This window comes from Schistocerca nitens, chromosome 2 (genome assembly GCF_023898315.1).
Source record: "Schistocerca nitens isolate TAMUIC-IGC-003100 chromosome 2, iqSchNite1.1, whole genome shotgun sequence".
In the NCBI taxonomy this organism is placed as follows: domain Eukaryota; kingdom Metazoa; phylum Arthropoda; class Insecta; order Orthoptera; family Acrididae; genus Schistocerca; species Schistocerca nitens.
In genome coordinates this window covers 930068266-930095777 of record NC_064615.1, presented here as the reverse complement: position 1 = coordinate 930095777, position 27512 = coordinate 930068266, and the positions used below count along the sequence as shown (strand labels likewise).

Below are 27512 nucleotides of genomic sequence, written 5' to 3'. Positions count from 1 at the left end.
CCCCTCCCCCTTCTCGACTCCAGCTAACTAAATGCCTGGGTTTGCTCTTAGAAGCTGACAGCTGTCAACACTTTTTACTACTTACGGAATATTGTTGACATGTGACGATACATGAAGACAGACATACAAAGTTAGAACTATTATAATTAGGATAGTTAATAAAGTAACTTCCTTCATATCTAGAAACACAGGTATGTCAAATTATCAGAGCCATAAGTGTGTGGTCGTTATTGAAATACTGTGTGCTTGTTCCTTCCCCTCCAGGTTATGAAGCTGCCAACTGTGTACTAATTAAATGTACTCTTTAAGAATAAGTATTTCTCTGAACATGGAAAGTCAGACGAGGTGGTTAGTACAGTTCTTACCAGCGCAGACAGAAAAAATATTAAGTCAAATAACACATTTCGAAAACAATTGTGCACATTGGCGTACCAACCTGTTCAGTGATTTGTCTAGTGTGAATTAGACGTAGATATTGGCAGCAGAACCGTTCAGCACACTAATTTAATGGTTCCAAATATGGGCCCAGTTTCATTGGTACCGGTTCTTTGAAACAATTCCGATCCTTAAACTTTATAGTTCCTCTGAGATGAACAACATTACATCAGGTTTACTGTAGACTGCAATCACGATCGGCCATTGATATCGTTTTTACTGCTATTTTGTTGTTGTTTTGGAAGGCATTTATTTAGTTTCTTTTTAGACTCAAAAATGTTACAATCAGTTTAAGAATGTAGTTTTCCTTCCCACGTTTGGGGTAGCAAATTCTTCAACTTCAGTTTTCACAATTGTCTTGATAAAACATGGAGGAGAAGATACTTGGCTCTAGACTGACAGATGCAAGTGTCAGATCTTAGTAAGGCGCTGGATAACAGCTCAGAAGATGGTTGAAGTGTCATTAAGGCGAATAACTTCTTTAGATTGGTACTTAACCCTCCCACATTAGGCAGCAAGTTCAGCGATAGAGAATACACTGCGTGGTTGTACACCAGTCGTAATAGTTCGCTGCATTTCGTACTCTGCTTGAAATATGTACCAGTTAAACTAATTGTGTGTGCACGCTAAAAGAACTCTTGGAAACTTCGTATATGTAGAGTATTTGTTTGGGAGAAAAACTCTGTCTCAAAGATACGACAGTCGCATTAGATTATCTTGGTTGAACCTTCAGTGAAACATTCAGGAAGTGGTAAGAATTTCAAATCCACTGTCTGCGTGGTACAATCACGCTGGTATTTATCTTGATTCTTGGAATAATATTTGGCTCCAACAGTATATCAAACGCTTCTGGACAGATGATTCAAAAGAGCGCTTTCAGAACGTCATCGGATCGTTTCACCCTGTCGGTTGGTTGGTCGGTAAGTCTATCTGTGCTGCTATTGGGCGACGCTATGACGTCACTAAGGAACAGCGTCTGCCTCGGGAATAGCGCTATCTCATGTGGGCATCTGTCCGTGGCTAAATACAGGGCGTACATGAAGTCCGGGAACACTTCAAATTACTTATTGCACAAGAACTAAATATTCTACAGATGTCATACATATTGCATTTTGAAGAGAAACTCTGAAAGTTTGTAAAAAGATAAAAAAAATATTCGATATGTGAACCATGTGTGACCCGGCAGACGTCAAGACGGTAATCGAATTCGTGCTATACCCGTCCCAGCATGGCATCCTCGACTGTATCAGTCACTTCCTGTATTCTCTCCCGGAGCTCTGCTACATCACTTGGTACAGGCGGTAATTACACCACATCTGTAATGTGTCACCACAGAAAAAGTGACACGGAGTGACATCTGGTGATCGGGGAGGCCATTTCATGAAACACCTCGCTCCGCACCAGAACTCACCCTGTTTAAACTAGCGCTGACTATCGGCAAATGACCAAACTACGCTGTGGCCGTAAACATGAAAAACAAAAACTTTTAAGTTTCTCTTCAAAACAAAGACTTCAAAATGACATATGCTATCTGTAGAATGTTCGGCTCTTGTGCAATAAATAATTGAGTGTTCCCGGACTTTTACATCCTGTAGTGTAATACTGTTGAAGCCCACATAAAAAGTGGGTAAGGTAAATAGCTGTTCTGCTGCTGCTAGAATGGCACTGCTCCATTCTGCAGCTTGTCCTGCTATTAAACACACAAAAAATTCAAACATCTATCGAAGCGAAACATGCAAAAAGGCCCAGTTTTGTCATTGTAGATGTTCGAAATGAGTATGCAATTTTCTGAGCTGGCACAAAGAAACGTTTTAACATGTAAACAAGATCTGTATAACGTCCATCATTCTGTATTCGTCACAAGTTTCAAAGAACTTCAACAAACAAGTGGACACTGTCGTTTTCACCCTAGAAATTATTTCACTGCGGAAATTATGCCTTCTATTTGTAGCAAGAATATGAACTAGCTAATCTAACTGCAACATCTCTCGAAATACGTTCAAAATATTTCGGAATGGTGAAACTGCTGTTTGTCAAAGATAGGAAGGTTGACACTGCAGGTGGCGGATATTGGAGTATTTCCCTGAGAAAATTCAACTTTTCTGCAAAATAGCGCACAACGTAATGGACTTGCAAATGTGCTCCTTGACCTATTGAACCCGTTTCGACCGTTATACCAAACTCACTAATTTTATTAAGTGAAAATATTTTGCCCAGTATTCGATTAATTTCACGAGGCACAAGTGTATATTTATTTACTTGTTCATTCATTTTTTATTTTTCTTCATAGTGCAGACATTTCGTAGATGACAACCGAATTACGTGGTCGTGATTTCAAAGACGTGTTTTTTCAGATCATTTCTTCTCTGTAGTGCCGCTGCGGTGTTACGTAAACTGGCTTTATCTGAAGTCTTCCAAACATCATGTGTAAATGTACATTTATGGGCACTCTTCTGTGTTGAAAACTTTTCTGGAGGTTCGCTGCTTCATCTGTGACCCTTATATTTGTCGAAATGTTCCTTCCTTTCTTCCGTTACACGTGGTGTGCTATCAATCGCCGTTACTACTAAAAGGCAAATAACACGATGGGAATGCATCACTCCTAAGCACGCGTTTCCGCGGTAAATGTAGCATTCCGAATGCAGGTCTCTAACGTAATCACTTTCTCTGAACTGAGAGCATATTGTAGCATTAGCAACACAGTCCTTTCTAGAGCATTTAGACAGCCAAATCTGCAGACTCAAGCACTACTTCAGTCATTTAGCCTTGTGACAGTGTGAGTTACAGCCAACAACAGTACAACCTGGTACTGTTCGCTCATACTCAAAACACATTAGTTTCCATATCAACTCCATACATAAAGGTAACTATGGAAAACCTAACCACTCACGAAATCGCAAAGCCTCCAACATACACACATGGGCGCGAAGTGTTCCTGTTCCGTGATGCGCGCAATGGCAGAAACGCGTTTGCTTCAGCGCAGCGTTTACTGCACTTTATTAGTTTCTCTAAGGTTGCATCAATATGAATAGTCTGTAGAAGTCTGGCCAGTTCTTCGTAGTAGCGACTTTTCAATAGAAAATTGGTTCCAACCTTTCGATCAGATTGGCATAGCCCCGCAGGACTGACTGACCGTTTGTAGTCTTCAGTCATGTGCACTCAATACGCCGGTCAATGTTCTGTACCCAGTCATACATTTCCCTGAAATGTTTAAATTATTTTACACTTCCAGCTCATTGGGTCCGACTTATGTAGAAGTTGCCAAGACATTGCACAATGGATCACGGCTTCTTGAAACTTTCTGTAATGAAAGATAAAAACAATGATTACTGTGTGTAAATAGAAATCAGTCCCTCATAAAATTATTGGTAAGAATTTCGTGGTGGCACTCAGCATTTTCGACCTAGAGTCGAGCGGGCTGTTCGAATCGAGAAAAAAGGTTTTGCTTTAAGCGTCTCATCGTCGACAAAGTAACCGTACGAGTAAACTGCTCCTGGTCAGCCACCTCCGTCGTTGAATCTGTCATAATTGCGTCAAACGGCCGATTTTTTATTTGCCGCATGATGTCTCAAGTGATACATAATTTCCAATATAAGTATTGCTAGAGCCGCCCAAATTTCGCGGCGCTTCATCCAGATATTTTGTTGTTGTGGTCCTGAGATTGGTTTGATGCAGCTCTCCATGCTACTCTATCCCGTGCAAGCTTCTTCATCTCCCAGTACCTACCGCAACCTACATCCTTCTGAATCTGCTTAGTGTATTCATCTCTTGGTCTCCCTCTACGATTTTTACCCTCCACGCTGCCCTCCAATACTAAATTGGTGATCCCTTAATGCCTCAGAACATGTCCTACCAACAGATCCCTTCTTGTAGTCAAGTTGTGCCACAAGCTCCTCTCCTCCCCAATCCTATTCAACACATCCTCATTAGTCATGTGATCTACCCATCTAATCTTCAGCATTCTTCTGTAGCACCACATTTCAAAAGCTTCTATTCTCTTCTTGTCTAAACTATTTATCGTCCATGTTTCACTTCCATACATGGCTACACTCCATACAAATACTTTCAAAAATGACTTCCTGACACTTAAATCAATACTTCTTGTTAACAAATTTCTCTTCTTCAGAAATGCTTTCCTTGCCATTGCCAGTCTTCATTTTATATCTTCTCTACTTCAACCATCATCGGTTATTTTGCTCCCCAAATAGCAAAACTCCTTTACTACTTTACGTGTCATTTCCTAATCTAATTCCCTCAGCATCACCCGACTTAATTCGACTACATTCCATTATCCTCGTTTTGCTTTTGTTGTTCATCTTGTATCCTCCTGTCAAGACACTATCCATTCCGTTCAACTGCTCTTCCAAGTCATTTGCTGTCTCGGAAAGAATTACAATGTCAACGGCAAAAAAGTTTTATTTCTTCTCCACGGATTTTAATACCTACTCCGAACTTTTCTTTTGTTTCCTTTACTGCTTGCTCAGTATACAGATTGAATAGCATCGGGGAGAGGCTACAAGCCTGTCTCACTCCCTTCCCAACCGCTGCTTCCCTTTCATGTCCCTCGACTCGTAACTGCCATCTGCTTTTTGTACAAATTGTAAATAGCCTTTCGCTCCCTGTATTTTACCCCTGCCACCTTCAGAATTTGAAAGAGAGTATTCCAGGCAACATTGTCGCAAGCTTTCTCTAAATCTACAAATGCTAGAAACTTAAGTTTGCCCTTCCTTAATCTAGCTTCTAAGATTAGTCGTAGGGTCAGTATTGCCTCACGTGTTCCAATGTTTCTACGGAATCCAAACTGATCTTCCCCGAGGTAAATCGCTCATCTTACGGAAGAGTGTAAAGAGGTTTCCATTGATTGTTTAATGACGCCTCAGTACCTTTCCCGTACTGTTGAGGAACCTGAGTGAACTAGAATTACTAGTAACGCGATTGCAGTTTCCTTTTGAGCGGCCAGCAGATGGTGCGTGAGTTGGCGGAACACAGGTGTGCGATTTTCTCTTTATTCAGTAATAACGACAGATTAGAGACGAAAAGGGATTTTGTCGTGTACTTTTCTACACGTCATATGCAGTTAACAGTAATCAACAGTAATCTTGTTCTACAGAAAGGTAGAGGTGTGTGTGTGTTGTTTAGAGTAGATCTAAATACAGCCATAGCAGAGAAGACACTCTTTCCTTCGTAATGTAGCCACGAATAAGGCAAAGCACCTCGATTCACAAGATTTCAATTACTTCGCGGAAACTTATGGCATGATATTATATATAGTTAGGGCATTTAACATTGGCTGACGTGCAGTAGCTTAAAGGATTCGACTGTTTGTTGTAACCAAAAAAATGCTGTCAACCAAATAGCAATTGCTTATTTGTTGATGTAAATTCAATTTTTTTATCGCTGCCTCTACCTATAGTACGTGCACACCCGTAAGTGAATTTGGTGGGGAGGGGGGAGAGCGAAAAACCGTAACTAGCCACTCCCCGTCCACGACTTGTGGGGAGGGGGGCGTGTCTGCAAGTACTCTTCCCCCCTCTTCCTCCCCCCCTCCTCCTCACCGGCGTCGTTTGTGCATGCAGTTTCACCCGCATCAGATGTTTTTCTTTGTTGTCGTATACCTAGTCAGTGCGGTATATGTTAGGAAAATATGATATTAAAATTAGAGAACATGCCGCACGATGTCGGTACATTGAAAGTTCAAGAGAATGAGGGTGACAGCCATTCGTTCGTTAACGTGTGATTCTACGTGAATAAGCTTGATCTAATGAAATACTCCGGTGAACAGATTCTGTGGTACTACAGTCTTCTGATAAAATGCTCACGTATTTAGAGGAATTGGCATCTACAATTTTAGTTTATACGAGGTACGATAGAAGAGACTTGATGTGTCAATTGATCCTTACCATCGATTTCGCTGTACAGAATCAGTTTCCCAAGCCGTTTGGGCCAATCGCCGTTTTTGGAAGCAACGGTAATCAGTTTATAATGAAAATAGAGATATGACTGCTCTAAACATTCTATGTATAATTCCTAGATAGTATATGGATGCAGTCCAACGCGGTGGCCAATGCTTCTCTTTAACTGTAGCTAGCGTGTGGAAACAGCTGTGCCTGTTCCTAGAAATTCCCTTTCGTAGTTTGATTTCGAAGGTTTACCACAGGGGTAGCCAAACGTTTTGATCCACCGACCACATATGTACCTCTGTTAGTAGTAAAATCACATACCCGCGCATCGTTTGCACAGTAATGGTGATTTACAAAGTAGGGAAGTAACTTTAGTTAAAGCACATAATTACTTGCCGCATTCTTCGTCAATTTTTTATAGGATTCTAATGAAAACGTTCTTAAAACCCCTACCTTATCGTCCACCATGACAGTGGGAACGCCCACTATAAAATAGTGATCGGTAGGGACCAGGTTGATTTTCACTGTTGTAGCAGCAGTCGTGTTTCGTGTCTAAATTACGAGAATTCAGTTCTACTGCGATAAACCGTTCTTTTTAATGCGCAGTCATGTTTCCGCGCCTGTGTGTCATCATTGGTGGGTATTTTCAGTTTTTTCTAGAAAATACATGGTTAGTCATTAAAAAGAGCCACTGTTTCCATAATACGCGGACCTGAATACCAATTATTTCCGTTTGTTGTATTTGGACCTTATTATTTGACGTCTAAATTAAAATAGTATTTTATTTAGATTTATCGTAAGGTAGTTTCTTGCCACAACATAGTAAAAAGCACTTTAGTTATTCTGCTCTGTTTTATTTTTCAGAAAACTGAGAATACGAAAGGACATCAGAGCAGTGCGTCCAACACTTCAGGGACGAAAACTTACTCCAGTGAAGCTGTGCAAGTACCCGAAGCTGATGGGTTAGATAGCTCCGCTGGATCGGAAAACATTGTAGCATTCAGTAGCGATACGGACCGCAGTGCTCGTCAGAGAAACAGAAGAGAGAGTCGTGGTAGTGAGGAAGTAAATGATACAATGGGTGAAAAAGACAACCTTGCGAAAATACGAGTTGTGGCCAATGAGCTCACAGACACTACTCGGATAGTGAAATCAGATGGACAGGATCTATCTGCAAAATTGGAGAGGAAAGTGTACATCGGAAGTAGCGATGAAAGCGATTTGAACGAAGTCTTTTTCAACTTCGAGAAGACTGCCAAAGAGGACAAGGAGAACAATGTGGACGTGGTCGCAGACAATAATAGGAACCACGAGACTGAGACGAAGTGTTACCCGAAGCGGACAAGGCGAATGTCCGATGTGATAGACTCCATTGGTGATTCGTTTAGTTCGGATAAGAGCGGTCGCTATTCCCGGAAGTCCAGCAGTAGCTCCCCGCCAGCCACTCCCCCATCCGACGCCGGTTACAGCAGCGTCCACTCGACGCCGTCGCACACGAAGCCAACCAAGGCGACACCGTGCAGGGTGAGCGACACAACAGATGCCGGCTGCGATATCAGAGCCAAGTACGATTGCCAGGGCGCCGCGGACCCTGCACCGACGGAGACGGAGGAGAATGAGACCACTGATGCCGGCCCCATCAGCCAGCAGTTCGATGACATCAACGATATGATCGTAGGGTGAGTATTGTACGGTTCGATAAATTCACAGTAACTTTTTTTTTGTTTTCTGACTCTTGCTTGCTGCTAGTCGTTATTTATATTAGGTTCAGTACAATGTATTAAAGTTTATTTTCATTTGAAATGGTTTAGGCAATGGCCCATACAACAAAGGACAAAATTTAAAAAAGAGGCATAACAGGAGGGGGAAGTAACGCAGAGGAACATGGGGATGTGAAAGTTGTGTGTGTGTGATATAGGGGGATGGGGATGTTTACTATTAGATACGTATTTCTATGTTCCATATTTCGTGCACTGAGTTTCAACACATGCGTTTTGATATTATTATTATTATTATTATTATTATTAGCATTATATACTTACAGTCCATCTAATCGGCATAATTTACGAAATATAGTTGTTACCGATATCTCAGAAGAAAGATTTAGGAAAGGCAAACCTACGTTTCTAGCATTTGTAGACTTAGAGAAAGCTTTTGACAATGTTGACTGGAATACTCTCAAATTCTGAAGGTGGCAGGCGTAAAATACAGGGAGCGAAAGGCTATTTACAATTTGTACAGAAACCAAATTGCAAACACAAGAGTTGAGGGACATGAAAGGGAAGCAGTGGTTGGGAAGGGAGTGAGAAAGGGTTGTAGCCGCTCCCCAATGTTATTCAATATGTATATTGAGCAAGCAGTAAAGGAAACAAAAGAAAAATTCGGAATAGGTATTAAAATTCATGGAGAAGAAATAAAAACTTTGAGGTTCTCTGACATTGTAATTCTGTCAGAGACAGCAAAGGACTTTGAAGAGCAGTTGAACAGAATGGACAGTGTCTTGAAATGAGGGTATAAGATTAACATCAACAAAAGAAAAACGAGGATAATGGAATGTAGTCGAATTAAATCGGGTGATGCTGAGGGTATTAGATTAGGAAATGAGACACTTAAAGTAGTAAAGGAGTTTTGCTATTTAGGGAGTAAAATAACTGATGATGGTCGAAGTAGAGAGGACATAAAATGTAGACTGGCAATGGCAAGGAAATCTATGAAGAAGAGACATTTGTTAACATAGAGTACAGATTCTGTGTCAGGAAGTCTTTTCTCAAAGTATTTGTATGGAAGTGGAACATGGATGATAAATAGTTAAGACAAGAAGAGAATTGAAGCTTTTGAAATGTGATGCTACAGAAGAATGCTGAAGATTAGATGGGTAGATCACATAACTGAGGAGGTATTGAATAGAATTGGGGAGAAGAGGAGTTTGTGGCACAACTTGACCAGAAGAAGGGATCGGTTGGTAGGACATGTTCTGAGGCATCAAGGGATAGCCAATTTAGTACTGGAGGGCAGTGCGGAGGGTAAAAATTGTAGAGGGAGCCAGAGATGAATACACTCAGCAGATTCAGAAGGATGCAGGCTGCAGTAGGTACTGGGAGATGAAGCTTGACGCAGGATAGAATAGCGTGGAGAGCTGCATCAAACCAGTCTCAGGACTGAAAACAACAACAACAACCAAAGACCACTTGCCTGTAGATTACAATATAAAAAGAACACTGTATTTACCTACCATAAATTTTTCTTACCCCATGGCCCTGTCAATCACAACATCAATTGGAGTAGTGTTTCGTATTGGTGTTATAAGTGATAGGGATCAAAATTCCAAACAAGCAAACAAAGTTAAAGCGAGGCAGAGTTCCTTCATAAATGGCCAACTGACTCGGAACGCAAAAACTGAAAAATATTAGTGTTCCAGGATGAGGCTGAACAGTTGACTTCAAAATCCTACCTTGGCAAATCTGGGCAGGGTCATGGATCTGTCAGAACTAATAACATTTAATGCTAAAATTTTAGCTGAAGGACTGGGGTAGTTGACTATGATACTCTTCCCTTGGATGGTACTACCCAATGGTGATGGAAGGACTTAAAAAGGTTTAAAAGTGGATGTGCTACAGTGAAAGAATAAACAATATTAATTAAAAGGTATTGCATGTAGAAGGCATCAACATACCGATCATATCAAAATTATCCGTACACAAAACTCCCTGGCAGATAAAAACTGTGTGTCACACTGGGACTCGAAACCGGGACCTTTCGTTCTTTCAAAGGCAAGCGCTCTACCATCTGAACTACCAAAGCAAGACTCAAGACATGTCCCCACAGCTTTACTTCCACCAGTACCTCATCTCCTACCTTCCAAACTTCACAGAAGATGTCTTGTGATACTTGCAGGACTAATACTCCTGGAGGAAAGGATACTGCGGGAATATGACTTCACCACATCCTGGGGATGTTTCCAGGAGGAGAAGAGGTACTGGCTGAAGTAAAGCTTGGAGAATAGATTGTGAGTCGTGGTTGGGTAGCTCAGTTGGCAGAGTACTTGCCTGCTATAGGCAAAGATACCAGAGTTCCAGTCCGGCGCACAGTTCTAATCTGCCAGGAAGTTTCAGATCAGCACACTCTGCCGTACAGTGAAAACTTCATTCTTGGGGTATCTGTACAATTCATAATGAACATAGACACACGGAACATGATTCCGGTCATAAAAAAAAAAAAACCCCTCCATCCTTTCAATTTCCTGCGAGAGCTTCTGTAAAGTTTGGAAGGTAGGAGACGAGATACTGGCAGAAGTAAAGTTGTGTGGACCGGGCGTGAGTCGTGCTTCGGTAGCTCAGATGGTAGAGCACTTGCCTGCGAAAGGCAAAGGTCCTGAGTTCGAATCTCGGTCGGGCACACAGTTTTAATCTGCCAGGAAGTTACATATCAGCGCACACTCTGCTGCAGAGTGAAAATCTCATTCTATTTTATTTTTAAGTTGTCTCTTCACGTGTGTAGAAGGTTACTATATGAATGAATGTTTATCAGATTAGGGGATACAAGGGTATTATATTAACTGTAAAATTAAAAACTGGGTTTCACAATAGGTGTCACAAATTTATTATATAATGGATGTGTATATGGTATGTTGAAGGATTTCAATCTTCTTAAATTCTCATATTCTGATATTCCATCCTTGTCTCAATTCTTAAAATGTTTATTCTTCAGAAAGATTTGGTGTCTTCCCTTGGATGATGCCAGTCATAGAAACATTTGAAATACAGATATACTGAACACCATGAGCATTGTATGAAGGCAGATTTGCCAGTATGACATTTCTTTGCATGAATCTCATTCAGGAAAGAAACATTGCAACACTGGTGAAGACATTTCACAGAAAACAATTTCGAATAATTTTTTTTTTGAAAAAAATTCATTCATCTGAAGACTAATGAGAAACATACCATGGAAATTGGGACCAATGAAGATGAGTAAGGACAATGCTATATCAGTATATGCTGGGAAGTATTAATGTAGTAATAGTCTTCAGACATGGGTGTATAAATGCTACAAATATAAAAGTAATAATCGGGTTTTGAACACAGGTCACAAAATTAAGGAGGCGCAGCACTAACTGCTGTGCCATGTCTGAGGATACCACTAAGGTAGCATGCAATACCTCAAAAACTTTGACCATTTTCAGAAACAGTAGAGTATCTATGGATAAGCCAAGGCATGTGTTTGTTTATTGTGACCCCTCATCCACTGAGCAAAGTTTGTAGGAAATCAGGTTATGGCACATGCCGTGTTCTCATCAGTTAAACAACACTTAAAAACATTGTGATCAAATGAGGTGGAATAATATAACATTCCTTAAGAATTTCTAAAGTCATTAGGGGAGATTCTAACGAAATGACTCTTAAAGTTAACTTGCAAAATACATGAACCTGGGAATGTGCCAGGTATGTACCATCAGATTTTGGGATAAAAATATCATTTAGATCATTCCGAAGATAAGAAGGGCAAGTAGGTGCATGAGCTATCATGCACTGTTTTATAGCTCATTCACTGAAGTGTCTGACATGTACAGAACAACAGAAAATGAAATTAATAATCTGTTAGGTGACAATGTTTGCCATTAGAAAACATAGTCACCAAGGAGGTAGTTCTGACATTGTGCTTGATACTGAAAGAAAAACAAGGCGATCTCAGGATTTGTTGACTTGGCAAAAAAGTTCGACAATGTCAAATGGCGCAGTATGTTGGAAATACTCACAAAAACTGCTGTAATACGTAGCGTAAAACATGTGGAAAGCAATGTGATACACAAAAAATGTGAGAGGGAACAATTCGTGGAAGATACAGAACTCCTTAGTAGAATTACTCTTTCTCTCCTACTATTTAGTCTCTGCCTCAAAGAAGCAGTGGTAGAAATAACAAAGGTTCAGGACTGGGATTAAAATTGAAGATGAGCTGATACCAGTAATATATGCTGATGACATCGCTATTCTCAGTGAAAGTGATATACTGAATGAAATGAACAGTCTGCTGATAACACAGTGTATTGAAAGTAAATAAAGTAAAAATGAATATAATGAAGTAGCAGAAATCGGATTAGAGAAACATACCATGGAATTGGGACCAATGAAGTGAAGAAATTCTGCTACCTCCATAGCAAAGTAACATGAGAGACAAAGCAAAGCAGATATGAAAAGCAGACTAGCAAATGCAAACAGGGATTTTATACGCAAAAGTTGTCTGCTGGTATCAGACAACGGCCAAAATTTGAAGGAGAAATTTCAGAAAGTTAGTAAGAAGTACATTGATCTATGCAAGTGGATCACAGATTGAAGGAAAACTGAAAAAAGAAGTGAACTGGAGCATTTGAGATGTGCTGCAGAAGCATGCTGAGAATTAGGTGGAATGTTAAGAAGGAATGATGATGTCCCCACGGAATGGGCAAGGAAACACAATACGGAAAACACTGATATTAGGGACAGGGTGGTAGCACAACTGGTAGTATATCAGGATACAAACTCCATAGTATTACAAGGAACTGCACGGGAAGACAGATAGGAATATATCCAAAAATAATAATTGAGGAAGGTGGGAATAAGTGTAACTTGGAGGTGAATAAGTTGGGGCAAGGGAGGATTTCACGACAGATTGCATCAACCTGGTCAAAGAGAGGTAGGACAAATAGGATCCTTCAATAGCTTGAAAAGACAGTTTAAAAACACACCTATTAATCAAGGGTTCAAACTAAACTGTAGCAGACAGAGCTCAGATGACAGCTCAGATGACAGCTTAAGAAGCCAACATATGGTTCATAGCTAACAGTTTGTCTTAATCTCACAGAGACTCATATTAAGCAATTTTAAACAAGCAGTAGTAGTGTTCATCACTATAAGTAGCCATTAATGGTTATCACAGAATGAAGCAGTTGTGAAGTTCCTTTGGGGCCACTAATTAAGCAGCTCAGTTCAGCATGTTAAGCTTTTAGAAAAATCTCTCCTTTTGTTGACCTAAAGGCAAGAGCATTGCCTTGTTCTGAGTGTTCTCAGTTCGTGTTCTCTTACGGGATTATGTTCTGAGCAGTGCACTTACAGAAAATAGTGTCAGTTTAGCAGAAGTGAGCTGTAAGAATACTGTGTAGATAACCATGTCTCTTTAAGCAGCATTTTCAAAGATGTTTGAATTCTTACTAACTTCAATATATTTACTGTTTGTTTTTTGTTGCTGATACTAAAAATTAGTTTCACGTGAACCATGTTGTGCATTGTTACAATACAGAAGAGACAAATACGACAATTTTCACGTTGACTTCAGTCTCCTTGTTCAGGATTTAGAATGGAGTTAGGTATATTGATGTTAAGGAGAGCCGGAGGTGCCTATGCTGCCCATGTTAAAATCACTACGTTTGAGGAACATTTATGAATAAACTACCAAATAGAAAAATTTGAATTTTTTTTTACATACAGAGTGGTTTAGTATTGCAGTTATGACAGAGGGATTTTGGAGTATCTTTTCTAGTTTCCTTCCAATTATTTTTTTTATTAATGACCCAAATTTTTTTTACAAATAATTGATTTATAATTAAACTGAAATGAAACTACTGAACATATTGCCAAATGGCTATGTTGCAATGAAAGTTTGACCACTAGGAGTGCTGTATAAAAATTTCATCTCTCTAACTTGAGTGGATTTTGAGAAAATGTTCCTTATATTTGAAAAATTCAAATTTACGGGAAATGGCTATCAAAGTTTCTCAATACATTCCTGCACTATAGGATGGATTATCAAGGACTTCTTCATCCTCAAAGAGCTTCCTCTTCTGTCTTCTTTTCTGGCCTGTTGTTCCATCATACTTCATATGCCTTTCTCTTCTTTCTGCTCCTCTTATCCTTTCTCTGTCAATATTTCTTAGTGCTCGTACAGTGTTCACCCCACCTGTAAATCCTAATGCCTTCAGAACTTCACACTTCACACTGTTCCCTTGGTTGGAGGTTGCTATTGCATCATAAATGCCAAAGTGCAGTGTTTTTATGCTTACAAACACCCTTTTAGGAATCACTTTCCAAATCAAATTGTTTACACTCTCATTAGGATCCTGCGTCTTTCCGTGTAGACATTTGTGTAACAATTCTGGCTGTGATAAGTCATGAAAAATTGGTTTTATTGTTCCCTCCTGATTCTTGTACATACTGCATATTACCCGCTTTACACAAGAAGTATAATACTACCAACAACAGGCGCAACACTGAACTAATTCGAAACGGTAAACAGCAAAGAAACTATGTTCCGCGCTCTTATTCATTGTAGTATCGCAACTTGGTATTAGTGTTAATTTTCTTTTCCCTACATTCTTCCTCTTCTTATATACACGGTTACTAAAACGTGGCATCGTAACCAGAACAAAAGTGCACGACAATGTTAAATGGAGCAAGATGTTAGAAATTCTGAGGAAAATAGGAGTAAGCTGTAAGGAAATACGGGTAATATTTGTCACAGAAAACAATGTAGCCAACCCTTGTACACTCGCTGTATGCGTAACAGGCCGAGAAAATCCCAAGCAGATCACCAGGAAGTCTCGAGAGGGTGTTCGATGCGTTCAGCGGCCGCCCATTTCCTCTGCAGGCGTGGGGGAAAATGGTAATAACTCCACTTCTAGGGCGAGTAGAACAATAATTCAAAGTTTACGTTAAAGAGGAATGTTCCAATTTTCGGTAGCAAAAAAATCTTAATTTTTTGGATTTCACTACCTCCGGCTCCCCTTAAGATTTTCAGCAAGCTACCATCTAATTTAAAGTAAGAAATTGGGGATCCTTCCAGTGTGAAAGAAAATCAGACATACCTTATTAGCCACTTTCCTACAAACTATTTGAACATTCAGATTCAGGAACCAAAAGGTTATGTTAGTTTCCTGGCAAGTAGAAGTGTTCATCATAAAGTTTCTAAAACTATTTTCTTTGAACAAAGGAGGTGAGGAAGAGAGGAAAGATTAAAGATTAATTCTGCTCTTCCTCATCACCTTACTTGAGCAGAGGTAAATAATGGGCTATAATGGTTTGCTCCTGGTCAGATCACAGGGTCAGAAATGCATCATATGTTTTAATGAAACATGAAAAAGTAGTGACTCAATGCACTAAAATTTATGTACTTTGGTTGCATTGCCAAATATGATTCCATTTCATCAATGGGAATGAAAATGGCCCATCATCCCTGCAGTTAGGTCAACACCAGAAGAGATACGTGTAAGTGCAAAATATCTTGAACGGAACTTCATGATTGAGTGGTGTGTTCCCTAAAAAGTTCAGAACACAATCATTACTCATGAACTAAGTTTGCTTTAAGTAGTTGTCATGATAGTTATCCTGAGTCAAACTGTTCTGTTTGCATGTTATCAAATGTAAGTGTGTAGTATTTCATTGAATGTCTAATTGAGTTAAGGAATAGACACTTAACCTCTCATAGGTCAGAAATGTGTTCATACTTAGGCAGTTGTAAAGAAAATCACCATTTCATACTCACTTTTTTTCAAGTTTATCATGAATTACTAGTTGCCTTACAAAAGCGACTAGCATTTTAAGATGAACTTAAAAACTAGATCTGAAGTGTTAAGTACTTACTTAAGTACTTTATTTTTTTGTTCAGTAGTTGTAATTTACTCTGTGATTTTTCGAATGTCTTGGAATGGTAAGAGATTAAGGCTAGTTTTATTTTCTTTTTCCAGTGGTCCTGTTATTGAGGCTGTTATGCCTGTTGGAAAACATGATGAAGAATATAATATGAATCATCCTCGTAGAGGACACGCAGTCATTTTCAATAATGACACATTTGATACACCAGGCGTTAGTAATCGATCTGGTTCAGATGCTGATGTTAAAAATCTGAACCGTCTTTTCACAGCTTTGGACTTCGAAATTACAGTTCACCATAACAAAGAATACAGTGAAATAAAAAAGATATTACTGGACTGTGAGTATTTTACCTACTAGTTATATGTATTTCAATTAATTAGTTATATGTGAGTACACTGATTTTGTGATTAATAACTATAAATACAGGTAAGGTTAATAAAGTTGATTCTGAGAAAATACTCAGTTACTGTGAAAGAGATTGTGGAAAAGAAAAGATTATTGTGGAAAAGATTTGTCTTAACTGGTGATTTAAATCACCCCTCTGACCATTAAGAAACAACCATAATTGTAGACAATTTCCAGTTTCTCCCAGTCTTTGGAAGAAATCAAATGATACCTTTCCTTCTGATTCAAATGTTAAATCAAAATGCCATGGTTGTGCCCTTCGGACCACGAGACATTGAATGGTTGCTATATTATGTCATGTGGCATCATCTGGATGCAATGTAGAGGGGTATTTCATACAGCCGTCCATCGTTTTAGTACTCATGATTAACCATCTTTGAAGTGGAAATAATCACAATTGGAAGCAGATTTTACAAGTTTAATTCACTATTAGGTACCATTACAGCGTATAGTATTTCTGTAATAGTAACAGGGAAAGGTAATACTAAACAAAAATATATAAAAAAACCTATTATGTAAGTCTTTGTGCATCATCACTGATGCAATTGCATAACATACAGTAAGTGGTATAAGGTAAGTTTGAGAGATGCAAAAATTCCCTGTTTCACAATTACATGTACAGAGAGAAATTAATTGAAGTTTGAGACATATGAGAATGGCAGAAAATCTGCTTCTTAGTTTCACACTTTGCATAAAGTCAAAACATGTCAGTTTCTGAAATGACTTGTAAGTAGAATTGCTGAACATAATGGCTTAGAGACGTTTTGAGATAACTGAAACACCGTCAGGTAAAGTATGGAAACAGTTAGTTGAACTGAGAAAGCAAAAAAGTCATTTGTCATAAATACTTAACAGAACCAGAAAGGTTGGCTGAAGTGTTTCATAAATTAAACTTAGTGTATTCCAAGAAATATTTTTATTAAATTACTCATTGCAGCTCATATTCCACAACAATACATTCTTCCTATTTGCACCTTCTCGTATATTACAAAGAAGTTAATAAATAGCTGAATTACCACACTTCAAAAACTACAGTTACAATTGTCAACATGCAAACTATTACAGAATCTGTTAGCCAATTATGCTTTTAAAGCCTTATTACATTTACGTGATGTATTCACAAAAGTACTAAGCAGCATGGTGCAAGTTAATTGGTAACTTGGTAACAAAATGTAAACACAAAACTAGTTTCTTGTCCCTTGTTACTGTATACATTAAGAACTCCCGTATCAGTGAAGATACTGCTTAGTAATTAAATTAATGAGTTAGAATCAGCTATCACTGGATTTACTTTAGAAATACTACATTAAACAATTCTTCATGCCCTCATGTTTCATAGAATTATCTTCAGACGTAATGCTATTAAAGGGGTAGTATTCTTTCAGTAAAAGTGGGCAACAAGGACATGATGTAAAGTAGGTAACTCCACATCTTGAAAAGAGCCTCTTCGAACACACAGAAATTTGTACTCACTATTCACTATGCTCTAAAATTACTTGTTATTGGTATATGCTTCTAATTAAGAACCACACTTTAACTAAGTTAATATTTACACAAAAACAGAATAATGTGAAATCCATCTTGTACATGCGCTAGGGGCTAAAAAAATGATAAAAATTGCGGGTAAATGTAATTGATGGGAAATTATTTTTGAAGTTCATTTCATGAAGATGTTGATAGTAATTCTTGTATATTAAATCCAGTATTGTGATTCATTTCAATCTCCTCTGATGAACTTGTCTTCAAATTGATCAGTATTTCAAAAGCATTCAAGGCCTGGATGGTAAAACTGCATTTGCGGTGTCAGCAGCTTTTCTGTTGCTTGCTGCTGTCAGCAATTGTTTGCGAAATGAATCGCAGGGGGTAAGCATGACAAACTGTCAAATGTAGGTAGAATTTTCAGTAAAACCAGAAACAAGCCATAAAAGTATGTTACTGCAATGACAGATGTGTGTATCTGGCTATGCTTCTTTCCAATCACCAAAGAAATACTAAAATCAATGAGACTTGTAAAATTCATAATAACCAGGTCAGTGAAAGTTACTCTGGCACTCCTCGTGTTGGAAACAAATATAATAAATTCGTATCTTCTGCTGAAAGGTGCTACGAGATGTGATTTTCTTTAGCTACCATGTGCTATTACCTAGTTGCTATAGCAAAGTCAACTAATTGCCAACATCAGCATGAAATGCAAGAGTCACTGACAACATATGTGCACTTCAGCTATGGTGCATTCTATGAACATTGTTCAGGCTTCGCTGGTAGCTCCAAGTGACAATAACTCCAGAAATTACTATATATTATGAAAAAACAGTCATACTTCTCTCGAGGTGTCAAACATGCAGCAGTTCGAATGTAGTTACTATATTATACAGAAGAGGTGCTACCGCAGCTCTTGTTTATCATTTCCAACTTCACTTTTATTTTTACTACAGGGCACTATGGGTTCTAGGCATGCCCCAGTTTATTGGCTGACTGATGTACCAATTTTTCTATAGCCCAGAGAGCTCACACACTGCCTGACCAACTGCGCTCTGCAATTACAGTGTGTGCACGTTTGCTATGGGCAAAGAAATGGCTAATGCAAAGAAAGAAATTCACCCATGCTCTGTTAGTAATGGAGCTGGAAGCCAGTGATATTCTGAATTATTTAAGAATGGATGAAACATGTTCTTCAGTTTTCTTAGTGTCATCAAACCATATTTGTTGAAAAGAACAGTCACAAGAAGATTTGTAAGCTGCCAGGGGGAGCTGTTCACTACATTATGATTTCTACCTGCTGGCAGAAATTAAGAGGACCTTAGTCAATGCAGTTGTATCCCCACAATTATTTAAGATGATACCTGCAACTTGAAATATGGTTTAGTTGCACGAAGAAAATCCTCATGTGTCATGCTAAATTAAAAAAAAATAAAAAAAATCATTCAGATTTTATCAGTGTATGTATGTATGTATGTATGTATGTATGTATGTATGTATGTATGTATGTATTAGTACAAAAGATATAGTTTGTTAAGATTAAGAAACTCTCTTCAGATTAGAGGAAGAAAGACTACAAACTTTGGTCATGCACATCATGTAATAAAGAGGCTTACAGCAACAGATTCATAAGAAATCAACCATGTAACAACAGTTACAAACATAAAATTTATTATGCTTCACTCATCATAGCAGAGGGAGTGGCAATAGACTAGATTTCTAACAATGAACCAAGTCTATTTTATTTATAAGTCCATTGACTGTCGATATTTCAGTATTTAGATTTTATTTCTAATAGGTATCAGAATTGAAATAACAGTTTTGGTTTGTTTGTTTGTTTGTTTGTTTGTTTGTTTGTTTGTTTGTTTGTTTGTTTGTTTGTTTGTTTGTTTGTTTGTTTGTTTGTTTGTTTGTTTGTTTGTTTGTTTGTTTGTTTGTTTGTTTGTTTGTTTGTTTGTTTGTTTGTTTGTTTGTTTGTTTGTTTGTTTGTTTTTTAGATTTCATTTCTGATAAGCATCAGAAAAAAAACCTAAAAACTGTCATCCGAGGTGGCCCAGCGGTTCTAGGCGCTACAGTCTGGAACCGCGCGACCGCTACGGTCGCAGGTTTGAATCCTGCCTTGGGTATGGATGTGTGTGATGTCCTTAGGTTAGTTAGGTTTAAGTAGTTCTAAGTTCTAGGGGACTGATGACCTCAGATGTTAAGTCCCATAGTGCTCAGAGCCATTTTTTTTGAACCTAAAAACTGAAATAGTCAACATACTTTGTCATAAAAATATATATATCTTTCTGACACTGTTATGTTAGTCTTATTTGTACAGCGTGCAGTAACAGATGATGAACTTTCCTCAGGCAGAGTTCTCCTGCGCATCCAAATTACTATCTCCTTTTCCCACCCACAGTGGTACATCTCCTGCATTGGCAACCCCAGTCAGGGCTTCCAATTGCAGTTCATGTCGGATCCCTTCTCTCCGAACTGGAGTCCTTGCCTTTACCACTTACACTTGAGGTCAATTCACGTACACCTCCATGGTGTACACCTAGGCCGTGGCTTTGCCTAGACCTTTCACATGGCCCTAAGGACTCAACCCAGCAGCTCTCCGCTGCCACTACCTCCAGATTCTTGACATGTACCAAGGCCATGAAATGGTTTACACATACGTCTCGACGGCTGATGATCACGTCTGCTTCGCGTATGTCCATGGAGGACATACTGAACAGCATTCCTTGCGTGATTGCTGCAGTGTTTTCATTGCCAAGCTGGTGGCTATATCTTGTGCTCTTGAGCACATCCGTTCATGCCCTGGGGACTCGTTACTTCTGTGTGTGACTCCTTGAGCAGCCTACAAGTTATCGCCAGTGCTACCCTCGTCATCCTTTGGTAGCGACCATGCAGCAGTCGCCTATGCCCTGGAATGGTCCAGTCACTAAGTGGTGTTTGTCTGGATCCCAGGTCATGTCAGAATACCAGGCAACAAACTTGGTGACGTGCTGGCCAAACGAGCTACGCGGAAACTGCTTATGGAGATCAGTCTTTCTTTTCTTCTCTTCGCTTCTTTTCCTTGTGTAATTATTTTTCTGGGAACAAGGGAACGATGACCACGCAGTTTGGTCCCTTCCACCCCCCCCTCCCCCCCTCCTTTAAACAAACCAACCAACCTACCTACCTAACTACCTCAGGCAGATGTGACAGCGTTGAAGCTTGTTGGGTGGTGTGGTGAGGGGTTGGCAGTCGGGTGGTCATACTCAACTGATTGCATGACAGGAAAAATAGCTTGATCAGCCAACAAGCCTACATTGTGTAATTTGTTGGCCTTTCAGCCAATAAATTAGTACATGAGTAAGGCTCTTAACACTGAAGTCTTAGCACAACCCAGAACTTTGTTCAATAATGCAACTATACAAATGTCACTAAACATGTAATAGTTACTGTTATGTTTGCAATGGCAGAGGACAAAGCACTGTTCCAACCTGAGATTTCAACATATTTAGAAGTAGGGGGAGAACAGTTAAAGAAAGTTAACTGGGTAATGTTAGTGAACAGTAACTGAAACCTCAATTATATGTTCTTTTTGTCTGCACTAACATTGTTTCATAAAGTGTAAAGGGCAGGAAATTCAAAATTATGATGCAGAAATGGGTGGTAATTAGCATTCTGAAAATAGTGAAGATGTTTTGTAAACTGTCCACCTCTGTCCATCTGTTTGTCTTTCTTTCTATTCATATTTCTCTGATGAATGGCCATAACTTCAGGAATCAAAATTCCAGTACTGTGCTGGTAAAAACAGCAGAGTCTTCCACCAAACTGTTTGTACTAGCAGTTCTTTGTTCAGGGAGGAAAGCTGGTAGACAGGTGAATGTTACAAAGAAGGAATGGCACACTGAAGTCGGAGAATGAGTGATCAAGCTGTTACTAGAACAGGGGACAATGACTGGCATTATTGAATGTTTACCTCTTAAGGGTCAGTAGTTGCCATTCATACTGTCTTTTCATAATTTTTCCTTTCTCCCAATCAAGTTTCATATTAATAGCCAGAAGAAGCCACTGCATGTAACATGTGCAAAATATCCCAACAGAAAATTGACTCGTGTTAATCTAATCGGTGCTAATTATGGGAATTATTTCAATATAGGCCTATATTAAACAAGAAACTGAGACTCCCTATAAATTCAAAAGAATTTAATAAAGTGTTGTATTACCCAGTCCTGCTCCAAATGATTTGTTAAACTGAATTAGATTTGAAAACTTCTTTCAGTTGCAGGACAAACAGTCCTATGCTAAACATACCAATGTCCTTATGTCAGAGACATAACTGTTGCTCTATGATAAATATCAATGTTTATCTAGATGCTAAGCTGGCCACCTTGATTTGATGTGACAGAGGAAGTAGCTTTAAGAAAGTAGAGGTTCTAATTTTATGATTTCAAATTCGTCAAAGTGAGCACAGCATTCATAGCAGTTTAAAATGGTTAGTAGTAATTTGTTTCTAACATAGCCTTACATTTGTTGATGTGTGTCTTGACTAATTTCAGTTCTTGATCTGTGGTATATAAAAATGACTGAAAGCAACAACAAAATGTTTCTTCTGTGTACATACAATGTATGCTTGTTTATAAAGCGCTAAGTGAATTAAGCTATAAAGAAACTTTCTTGATTTCAGTGTCAAAGGAAGATCACTCTGATGCCGACTGCATTGTAGTAACGGTGCTAACTCATGGTTTGAAAGAAGGTTATATTCTTTCAAAGGATGTACCTTACTCTGTTGACTATTTGTGGAAACCATTTACGGCTGATAAATGTACCACGTTGGCTGGAAAACCAAAAATCTTCATTGTGCAGGCAAGTGAAAATGTGTATTTTCAAATTAATGTGGAGTAGTACATAATCACTGAAACAATATTAACTAACGTTTTTGATGTTGTACTTAACGTTCACACTGGCATTAATATCAATTACAGTAAATACCTGAAATAACGACTGATTTGTCAAGAGATCGGTGAATGGCAAAGAATATTTGATACGTAGTGTGGGGAATGGGAGAAAACTAACATGTTAATAACACAAAAAGAACTAAAATAATTACAGGCAATCAAACTCTTGTATCAACATAATTTATTAACAGCTCAAATGAAGTTTTGCTTTCCATAATGTCTTACAGTTCATTGGTGTTCATACATGGCCTCATGTGTAAACATGAATTCTCAGTACTGTGCGGCGGAGTATGCTGCATTCCCAATCGTGTGGGGCAATGCAGCTCACGTATGTTACTCAGTTGGTGCTTTGAAGGGTTGTTAGAAGCACAGTTAATGCCAGATTGCCTGCTGAATTGTTACACACTAAATTGTGGCAGTGACATTCAGCTACAACCATTACACACAAAACTGAACATATGCCTTACAATCATCACCTGTGGTTGACAACACCACCTAGCGACAACTGCCTCCAAATCAGGGTTTGTAGGTAACCTACACAGAATGCAATACAACAGCATGCTGCCATATTAGAAGGAAATAGGAAAGCATTGTTAACACAGAACAGTCTCAGTGTGAGGTATTTGATATTCAGGCATCCACTACTACTACTACTACTACTACTACTACTACTACTACTACTACTAATAATAATAATAATAATAATAATAATAATAATAATACCCATGGAGGCCCGGGAAAAGAATAGGCCTCCGGTATGTTTTGCCAGTCGTAAAAGGCGACGAAAAGAACAAACCACTAATAGGGCTAACCCCCCTTTAGTGTGATTAGTTGGTTCAGGACAGAACTAAAGAAGCCTCGGACAAGCGCCGTCATGGTCGGGGATGACGCTTGAACCCTATGCCCGCCCACCACAATGGTAACGACACTGCTAGCCAACTGGAAAATGATTTAAATCCAAATAGAGGTGTTTTGCAGGATATGCTTCCTGCAACCACCCTAGAAGGAAAACAAAGACAGAGGATGAGATGGTCAGATGAAGTTAATCGACACCTCATGTTCTGTTATTACCAAGCAACAAACCTAGGAACCAACACAACTGGATACAGATCACAAGTATACACAACATTTATTACCAGATACCCAGAATTAAAATTTTTAACAGAACAACGACTAGCTGATCAGATCCGTGTAATAATCAAAAATAACAGGATACCCCAGTCAGAATTAGAAAACATCAAACAACAAGTACAACAAATACTGGAACAAAATAATGTGCAATCAGAAGAAGAAGAAAATACGGTAATGGACTCAAACATCCCAGAGCAAACAAACAAAGAACAACACGCACCAATTAAACAATCAGAGGAAAACGAAATCTTAAGACAGCCACCAGAACAAGCACAAATAGAACACGAAGTGACACACATGTTAGATATAGAAGAAAAATTTCAGCTGACATATATAGAATACAAAGACACAAATACAGACATAAGACCATTCTTGCATAGGCCACCAAATAACCCACAAGTCGAAACAACAATAAAAACTATCAACACAATCATACACAACAAAATAAATGAAAACACAACTATGGAGGAGTTACAACTACTGGTTTATATAGGAGCACTCACTACACTAAATATACACACTAGGCAGAGATCAGAACCAACCAACACACAGAAGAAACCCACAAAACCAGCATGGCAACACAGGCTACAGATCAGAATAGAAAAACTGAGAAAAGACATCGGACAGCTAACACAATTTATAAGAAATGAAATCTCGGAAAAAAAACGAAAAAGGTTAGGTAAAATCTCACAAGAAGCGACAGAGCAATTAGACGAAAAGAAGCAGAAATTACAAGCACTAGCCAAACGACTCAGAAGATACAAAAAAAGTGAAAATAGAAGGAAACAAAACCAAACATTCAACACAAACCAAAAGAGATTTTACCAGACAATAGATAACACACACATTAAAATAGACAATCCACCAAACATAACAGACGTGGAACACTTCTGGAGCAACATATACAGACACATACAAGATGATACCACAAATGCCTGAAGTGATAATTTTGCAACATGAAGTCACCCAAGCAATTAATTCTACTCACAATTGGAAAGCCGCTGGAAATGATAAAATAGCAAATTTCTGGTTAAAGAAGTTCACCTCAACACATTCACATCTAACTAAATTATTTAACAGTTACATTGCAGACCCATACACATTCCCTGATACACTTACACATGGAATAACTTATCTGAAACCTAAAGATCAAGCAGACACAGCGAACCCAGCTAAATATCGCCCCATAACATGCCTACCAACAATATACAAAATATTAACTTCAGTCATTACAAAGAAATTAATGACACATACAACACAGAACAAAATTATAAATGAAGAACAAAAAGGCTGTTGCAAAGGAGCACGAGGATGTAAAGAGCAACTGATAATAGATGCAGAGGTGACATATCAAGCTAAAACTAAACAAAGGTCGCTACACTACGCATACATTGATTACCAAAAAGCTTTTGATAGTGTACCCCACTCATGGTTACTACAAATATTGGAAATATACAAAGTAGATCCTAAATTGATACAGTTCCTAAACATAGTAATGAAAAATTGGAAAACCACACTTAATATCCAAACAAATTCAAATAATATCACATCACAGCCAATACAGATTAAGCGTGGAATATACCAAGGAGACTCATTAAGTCCTTTCTGGTTCTGCCTTGCTCTGAACCCACTATCCAACATGCTAAATAATACAAATTATGGATACAATATTACTGGAACATACCCACACAAAATCACACATTTGCTATACATGGATGATCTAAAACTACTGGCAGCAACAAATCAACAACTCAACCAATTACTAAAGATAACAGAAGTATTCAGCAATGATATAAGTATGGCTTTTGGAACAGACAAATGTAAGAAAAATAGCATAGTCAAGGGAAAACACACTAAACAAGAAGATTACATATTGGATAACCACAGCGACTGCATAGAAGCGATGGAAAAAACGGATGCCTATAAATATCTAGGATACAGACAAAAAATAGGAATAGATAATACAAATATTAAAGAAGAACTAAAAGAAAAATATAGACAAAGACTAACAAAAATACTGAGAACAGAATTGACAGCAAGAAACAAGACAAAAGCTATAAATAGTTATGCCATACCAATATTGACCTACTCATTTGGAGTAGTGAAATGGAGTAACACAGACCTAGAAGCACTCAATACACTTATACGATCACAATGCGATAAATATAGAATACATCACATACATTCAGCAACAGAAAGATTCACATTAAGCAGAAAGGAAGGAGGAAGGGGATTTATCGATATAAAAAACCTACATTATGGACAGGTAGACAAGTTAAGAAAATTCTTTATAGAACGAGCAGAAACTAGCAAAATACACAAAGCAATCACTCATATAAATACATCGGCTACACCACTACAATTTCATAACCACCTCTACAACCCTTTAGACCACATAACATCAACAGATACGAAGAAAGTAAATTGGAAAAAGAAAACACTTCATGGCAAGCACCCGTATCATCTAACACAGCCACACATCGATCAAGACGCATCCAACACATGGCTAAGAAAAGGCAATATATACAGTGAGACGGAAGGATTCATGATTGCAATACAGGATCAAACAATAAACATCAGATATTACAGCAAGCATATTATTAAAGATCCCAATACCACAACAGATAAATTCAGACTTTGCAAACAACAAATAGAAACAGTAGATCACATCACAAGCGGATGTACAATACTAGCAAATACAGAATACCCCAGAAGACATGACAATGTAGCAAAAATAATACATCAACAGCTTGCCTTACAACATAAACTTATAAAACAACATGTTCCCACATACAAGTATGCACCACAAAATGTACTGGAGAATGATGAATACAAATTATACTGGAACAGAACCATTATAACAGATAAAACAACACCACATAACAAACCTGACATCATACTCACCAATAAAAAGAAGAAATTAACACAACTAATCGAAATATCAATACCCAATACAACAAATATACAGAAGAAAACAGGAGAAAAAATTGAAAAATACATCCAACTGGCTGAGGAAGTCAAGGACATGTGGCATCAGGATAAAGTTGACATTATACCAATTATACTATCAACTGCAGGAGTCATACCACACAATATCCACCAGTACATCGATGCAATACAGCTACATCCAAACTTATATATACAACTACAGAAATCTGTAATTATTGATACATGTTCAATTACCCGAAAGTTCCTAAATGCAATATAACATACACTGTACAGTTTAAAGGAAGTCACGCTTGATCAAGGTCCGCGTCACTTTCCATTTTTGACCAGACATAACGTCTGAGGAAAGAAAGAAAAATAATAATAATACATTCTCCCTTAATTATTATTATTATTATTATTATTATTATTATTATTATTATTACAGCAGAGTGCCAATGTGTCATAGGCAAATAGTCAAACACATTAAGCTCAGAGACCAGTGATTCGTGTTTTGAAAACACATCATATGAGGTGGTTGGAACTCCCCCTCCCCCCCCCATTCCCGAATCAATCTTCTGATTAGTTTGATACGGTCCATCATGAATTCCTCTCCTGTGCTAGCCTCCTCATTCCAGAGTAGTACTTATAGCCTATGTCCTAAACTATTATGCTGGATGTATTCC

General features: G+C 38.3%; 1 protein-coding gene across 3 annotated transcripts in view; it reads left to right on the top strand.

Annotated features, from left to right (window-relative positions):
* LOC126237249 (caspase-1-like) overlaps positions 1-27512 on the top strand; it is a 195151-nt gene that overhangs the window by 152774 nt on the left and 14865 nt on the right. For all 3 annotated transcript variants that reach the window (XM_049947164.1, XM_049947162.1, XM_049947165.1), the window contains 3 exons: positions 7200-8014; positions 16048-16292; positions 22500-22678. In XM_049947164.1, coding sequence (XP_049803121.1) covers positions 7200-8014; positions 16048-16292; positions 22500-22678 — 1239 coding nt within the window. The remainder of the gene's footprint in view (positions 1-7199; positions 8015-16047; positions 16293-22499; positions 22679-27512) is intronic.